This window comes from Triticum dicoccoides, chromosome 5B (assembly GCF_002162155.2).
Source record: "Triticum dicoccoides isolate Atlit2015 ecotype Zavitan chromosome 5B, WEW_v2.0, whole genome shotgun sequence".
Taxonomy (NCBI): domain Eukaryota; kingdom Viridiplantae; phylum Streptophyta; class Magnoliopsida; order Poales; family Poaceae; genus Triticum; species Triticum dicoccoides.
In genome coordinates, this window is record NC_041389.1 from 524,332,646 (window position 1) to 524,339,770 (window position 7,125).

At 50.0% G+C, this 7,125-nt stretch overlaps 1 protein-coding gene across 1 annotated transcript; it reads right to left on the bottom strand.

Moving 5' to 3' along the window:
* Positions 1-768: 768 nt before the first annotated feature.
* On the bottom strand, positions 769-2,306 carry LOC119311335 (BTB/POZ and MATH domain-containing protein 2-like). The gene is made up of 2 exons (XM_037586979.1): positions 2,195-2,306; positions 769-2,104 (listed from the first exon to the last, which is right to left on the bottom strand). Exon 2 carries the CDS (start codon positions 2,095-2,097, stop codon positions 925-927), a length of 1,173 nt encoding a protein of 390 aa, XP_037442876.1. The 5' UTR covers positions 2,098-2,104; positions 2,195-2,306; the 3' UTR covers positions 769-924.
* Between the last annotated feature and the right edge of the window lie 4,819 nt (positions 2,307-7,125).

The following is a 7,125-nucleotide window of genomic DNA, read 5'->3' on the forward strand; positions in this document are numbered from 1 at the left end:
CAAACCACAAAGATGGATAAATCCAATAGCTGCCGACCGGACCAGAATGGAGGTCGACGCCTGAGTACCTGACCATGTTGTACACGTTTAACAGAACACAACAGAAAAGAATCTTGAGGTCAACCAGAGCTTCCCTGTAATCATCTGGCAACAGCAGTTGGTTACTTGGTGCTATGTTGTTTCGAGTAATTTAACTGGCCATGCCTACCTTGCCAGGAAGGCAGGTACTATAGCGTGATGAAGGCAGGTCAAACAGTTCCTTTCCAATAATTATTATTTTTTCCTAACAAGAAAGTTCAGTTCATACCCTCAATTTTTTTATCAGCAAATGGAATTCAGAATAACGTAGACATAAAGACCACATGTTAGCAAAAGAAGGACCTGCTACCAGATACTATCAAACATGCCCCCCCACCCCCCGGCACGGAAATGTAGCCTATCAGCCACATAGTATAGACAGACGAGCAGAAGTACTTCATTTTTTAATTTAACTAAAACACTTATTTTGTGAAATTAATTTGAATAACACACCAGGGGCGGTTGGGGATATACAAACAGGGGCATGCCAGCTGCCTGTAGATGATTGATGCCGATGAATAGTTCTCGCGTTTGAAATTCTCCCAAAAGAAAAAAAGGAAAAGAAACAGGCAGAGCGTTAGACGTGATATCACTATCCACCATATGTTCTTGCGCCTGAATTTACAGACTAATCCATTCCATGAAGAGATACATTTTCTTTTTGAGAATAATGAAGAGACAATTTGACCATATGTTGGATTTTTTTTGTTGATATTCAGCATATAGGCAAATTACATGACTGAGACAAAAACAAGACGCACGACTATGACCACTCTTAAGAGGATCCATATATGCATAAGAGCGCCGCTGCAGGTCTAAGGAACATACCTACCCCTATACAGAGTGTTACTTGCGCTGATTCGAAGCAAGCTTGGCAATGAACTCCTTCACAACCCAGGGATAGGTCACTGCTATATGATCCCAGCCACTAGTTGCCATTACTGTTTGCAAGCACGAGGGAGACTGCACTTGGATAAACTTCAAGCATGCCTCCTTCAATCCACAGCAGTGGTGCTTCTCAGCTAGAGCAAGAGTGGAGGTCACCGAGCTGACACTTATGTGCTCAGACAACTGCTTTTCGCAGATTAACTTGAGCAGTTGGAGATCGTATCTGTCTGCCGCCACAAACAAATCTTCCAACCATTGCAGCCACATTTCAAACTCTGCTGCTTCTTCTCGCCCTTCGTCCATAACTTCTGACATTTCATCCTCCTCCATGCTGTCCTTCTCCATCGCAGGGAGTGAATCCGTGTAGATGAAGCTTAGTAAAGCCCTGAACACTTTTGCCTCCATGTCTTTGATCTGTATGACGCTGGATGTTGCGGCGCCCTCCTTCATGGGGCCAAAGAGCTGCGCCATGAACACTTTAGACCGGGCTGCAAGCACACACCGGTGTGCAGCGAACGTCTCGCCACCGACCTCAAATGTCACATCAGCACCCACCTTGTTCTGAAGGAGGTGGCCAAAATGCTGGTTTATGTCAGATATGGTGCCAGCGGCATCCTCGATTTTGTGATCCTTGCAAACAACCATGATGTCGCACCGGATGGTGAGACAGTCACCCTTTAGGTCCGCCGATCGTTCCAGGGCATCTCTTCTCACAAATCTGTCGCTGCCCCAGGAGGGAGCACTGCTGGAGAAGGTGCAAGTTTTATTGGTTCCATGAATGTACCCTGGCTTGTGCTTCTCAAGCTGGTCGACGAGACTGAAGCTGAACTTGGCCTCCACATCCTCTTCGCCGTCGCAGTCGTAGAGGGTATGCCTCGTGACGTAGAGCGAAACGAAGTCCCGGCAGTTTGGGTTCTCTCCGTTGGGGTAGTACTCGATGTACCAATCATATTCTCCCACCGTGAAAAGGCCGGTGGTGGCGCTCTCGCCGGTGGGCAACTGAAGCTTGGTACGCGAGTAGTCCCTGACCATAAGCAGGTGGTACCCGCTGTCCGCGCCGGCGTAGACTGCCGACGTGTCGCAGGTGCAGCGCTTGCCGCCGTCGACGACCGACACACCGGCGAACGACATGAGGGATCTGCGAGTCCACCGAAAATCTATCTACTCAGTCACCATCGACAGGCCAAGTTCCAGAGTTGGGGTCGATGAGCTGAGCAGAGGGGCAAACCTGGTCGCGTCCCGCGCGGGGTCGCCGCCTCTCCAGTCGCTGCGCTGCCCGGGTGGCTCCTCGCCGGAAGCAGAGTTTGCGCCGCCGCCGGCTCGTCGATGAGTGCGGCCTGGATCTGCCTACGTTTAAGGGTCTAATTATAAGTCGTCACAATGATTGGGCTTTTAAGGCCCCCGCAGCCCATAATCTGCAAAGCCCATGCAACGCCCACGCAAAAAAAATACCGCTCACGGCATGATAAATCGAGCTGAATTTTGCAGGCAGCATACATTCTCGAAATCACTAGTTGAGGAGTAGGGTTCTGACTCCTCTCGGCAGCGGCGATTGAGAACCACCTCCCCCCCCCCCCACACACACACACACTAACCCCTCTCGCTGGCGTCAAACGGCGACGTAGGGACAAGGGGGGCTGGGATCCAAACACCTGCGGATTGAAGAAACCTCGGGCAAGAGAATTATGGGTGAACAGCTTTTGGATCGGGCGGCTTCACGTCGGACCTAGAGGCAATGATGGAGGAGCTTGGATTGAAGGAGGCCGATCTCCAGGATGTAGTGATCGAGGATGAAGAGCTTTTGGAGGAGGCGACTCGTTGGATGGCCATAGCTAGGGTTCACACGGACCGAACCTACAGCCAATACTGGTTCTTCAGAAACATGTGGGCAGCCTGGGATCTGGCCAAGGAAGTGAAAATCAGGCCACTCGAGGACAACCTGTATACGCTGCAGTTTGCATGCTTGGGTGATTGGGAACGAGTGATGCAGGATGGGCAGTGGTCGTTCAAGGGCAAGGCGGTGGTGCTGGAACCCTACGACGGCTACACAAAACCATCGTCGATAGAGCTCAACAAGATAGAGATCTGGATCCAGATCCATGATTTCCCGAACGGTTCCTTCACAAAAACAAGGCTCTCGCGTCTACTATGGGAGAGTTCATATACGCCGAGCCAATGGCCCAGGATTTTGAAGGAAACTTTGCTAGGGTTCGGGTGAGGATCGATGTAACCAAACCGCTCAAGAATGCCGTGTCTCTAGTGGTCAGAAAGAAGGACATAGTCCAGAGAGAGATCTTCAGGGTGAAGTACGAAAGACTTTCGGATTGGTGTGATGTATGTGGATACCTTGGACACTTATACAAGGAGTGCGGAGATGGAGTTCATCCTCCCAAGGATCTATTTTTCAAGGACCTGAAGACATCTTGGTTCAAGGGTCCAGGCAAAGGTCCAGGAGATGGACGAGGCTCGAATGATGGCAACGGTTCAAGGGGCGGACGAGGCACTGGCCGCTCGGGGAGAGGACGAGGATGTGGATCAACACAAAATATCAATGCTTCACGGGAGCTCAGCAACGATATTAACCAAGGTTTGGATGTCACCATGGGGGAGGCAGAGAATAATAGAAAAAGGGGGAGCCGTTGCGACAGACCCTTCAGCTTCTGTTATCAAGCCGACAACAACAAATTCGTCAGGAAAGTTGCTGATGTTGCCAGCCCCAGAAACACCAGTCAGCCCATTGACCAAGCAGGAAACAAAGAGGAACAAGACCGGCGGGATGACTAGCGACAAAAACAGTGGGAAGAACACGACAGTACCCAAAAAATCTGATGCACGTTCTGGCGGGGCCCCGCGGGGGTCCCGCCAAGCGCAATGAGTCTACTGTGTTGGAACTGTCGCGAGGCTGGCAAACCCGCGACAGTTAGAGAGCTTCGTGATTTGACGAAGCAATTTTCCCCCTCTGTACTTTGCATCCTTGAGACACAAATAGAGGGATCGAGGGTCGAGAATATGATGGGTTCTTTGGGCTTTAATAAAAGTTTTGCAGTTAGTAGCTCGGGTAGAAGTGGTGGTCTTGGAATCTTTTGGAATGATGAAATAAAGCTCGAAATTGCTGGTTATTCAAAGTATCATATTGATGTAGTTATTGATGAAATGGTCGAGGTCAAAACAAGGTTCACTTTTATTTATGGTGAAGCTCAAGTGACTGAGAGGTACAGGACATGGGATACACTCCGGGGAATAGTTGGCACCAATGACGTACCTTGGCTAGTCTTGGGCGATTTCAACGAAGTTCTCCATGCACACGAACATGATGGTGTGGGAAGTAGGAGTCAGGCCCAAATGGACGCCTTCAGAGATGCTCTAGACACTTGTGGCTTGACAGATATAGGATATAAAGGAAATGACTGGACCTTCGAGAAGAAAGTGTCGGGAGGCACGTACACAAGAGTCAGGCTGGACAGAGGCGTTGCTAACCCGGCGTGGTCAATCGCTTTTCCCTCAACGTGTTTGGAGCATGCAACTGCAGCAGGTAGCGACCACTGCCCCCTATACGTAAACTACGTGCATGAGGCTGCATGCAGGAGGGGCCCATGTTCTTTTAAGTATGAACTTGCATGGGAGCGGGACCCAGCCTTGGAGCCAGTGGTTCAGACGGCATGGGCGCAACGACAGGGAGACTCGGCCCAGGAGCTAAGCGACAAGTTGACGTCGTTGTCGTCAGATCTTAGTCAGTGGGACAGAGCGCACTTTGGTCATATCAGACGCGACATCCAGCGACTTAAAGCTGAGCTACAGGAGTTGCACGCGATCCAAGGCAGATTTGGCCCATCTCATGCAGAATTAAAAATTGTCAAAAAATTAACAAAGCTCTATCATAGAGAAGAAATCCTTTGGAGACAACGGGCCAGGTTGGAGTGGCTTATGCATGGCGGTAAGAGCATATTTATCCCTTAAGTGTTTTGGTGATTGATGACAATGCTTTTGCGGACTAATCGTGTGCCTTTAGTTTCTCAGTCGCTTCATCTCTAGGCACAAGACGATTCGGTGCCCCTCGAAGACTGTTGAAGATGGCGTTGTTCTACGTTTCTCTTTGGTGGATTTGAGTCGTAGGAGAGCCGTACTATTAAGAGGGGGTCCGCGTCGGAAAGGTTCGGGTGGAATCAACACGTACACATGTCCTTCCTTTCCCTTGCACTTTGAAGCATCTCTCTATTATCCTAGTTGTGCCTAATCTGACGGCTACTGCTGTACTTGCGGTAGTACTTCTCTAAGGAGGGGTAGTACCGCAAGCACCCGCGGTAGTACCGCTGGGAGTCACGGTAGTACCGCTCCTCTGGAGCCTTAGTACCGTGGCTCCCAGGCCTAGTGCCACTCCGGTACGGTAGTAGGGGTGGATGTAATTTTTTACATCCGCGCCCCCACGGTAGTATCGCACGTCCTGCGCGGTAGTACCGCGGGAGGCCACGGTAGTACTGCTCCCCCGGAGTCGTAGTACTGTGGCCCTCATACCTAGTACCGCTGCGTCACGGTAGTAGGAGCGGATGTAATTTTTTACATCCGCGACTCCACGGTAGTACCGCGCCTCGTGCGCGGTAGTACCGCGTCGGATTTTTGCACTGTTTCATTTTCAGCGGAAGTAGGCACGGATGTAATTTATTTCATCCGCGCTCTTCGTAGGCAGTGACTTTCCTGCCTTGCGGTAGTATCGCAAGGGGGAGCGGTAGTACCGTGCAAGCGGTAGTACTGCACCCAAGTCAGGCAAGTCCCGACCTCTGCTGCTGTCGCGGAAGTACCATGGTCCTCCACGGTAGTACCGCGTGGCCTTGCGGTAGTACCGCGCCCCTGGAGCGGTAGTACCGCTTGTTGCAGGCTGAACATGTGGATAACGATTGGATCTTTTCCATGACTATATAAGGGGCGTCTCCTACCTCTAGTTGACTACCTCTTCCTCCTCTAAGCTCCATTGTTGCTCCAAGCTCCATTTTGGCCCGATCTCTCTCCCTAGCCAATCAAACTTGTTGATTTGCTCGGGATTGGGTGACAAGGGCCTGATCTACACTTCCACCAAGAGATATTCGATTCCCCCACTAATCCCTAGCGGATCTTGTTACTCTTGGGTGTTTGAGCACCCTAGACGGTTGAGGTCACCTCGAAGCCATACTCCATTGTGGTGAAGCTTCGTGGTGTTGTTGGGAGCCTCCAAGTGTTGTGGAGATTGCCCCATCCTTGTTTGTAAAGGTTCGGTCGCCGCCTTCAAGGGCACCAATAGTGGAATCACAGCATCTCGCATTGTGTGAGGGCGTGAGGAGATTACGGTGGCCCTAGTGGCTTCTTGGGGAGCATTGTGCCTCCACACCGCTCTAATGGAGACGTACTTCCCCTTAAAAGGAAGGAACTTCGGTAACACATCCTCGTCTTCACCGGCTCCACTCTTGGTTATTTCGTGCCTTTACTTTTGCAAGCTTACTTGTGTTGTTTCTATTGCTTGCTTGTGTGCTAGTTGTCATTGCATCATATAGGTTGTCCACGTAGTTGCATATCTAGACAACCTATTTTGTTGCAAGGTTTAAATTGTTAAAGAAAAGCTTAAAAATTGTTAGTTGCCTATTCACCCCCCCTCTAGTCAACCATATCGATCCTTTCAATTGGTATCAGAGCCTTGTCTCTTTATTAAGGACTTTGCCGTCCGAAGAGTATGGTTGACACCAACGACGGTGTGGAGGAGCACTCCGGTGTGAATCCTATCTCGTCTACGTCCGATGGTGGAACCTTGGTCTCACATGAGGAATTCAATGTGGCTTTAGACACATTGAAAACCTCCATGACGGCCGAGGTTAAAAGCATGTTTTCTGAATTCTTAGAAGGACTTAAACTATCCACCTCGCCAATGAAAGTGGGTGATCCCACTAACAAGGTGACAGATGCCACCTCCGACAAGGGGGAAGCTAATAGTGAAAAAGGCCCTTCTACTAGTGGTAGAAATGGCTCCGGCATCTTTGCCCATGTGGAACCTCCTACTTATGGTGGACCGATTCCCACAACTCATTTAAATCATGCTGGTCCTCCTCCTAAGATTGTGAAAAATGAGGATTTTGATGCTTGGGTGTATCATTTCAAGCGTCATTTAAAACATGTGAATACTAATCTTTGGAGAAT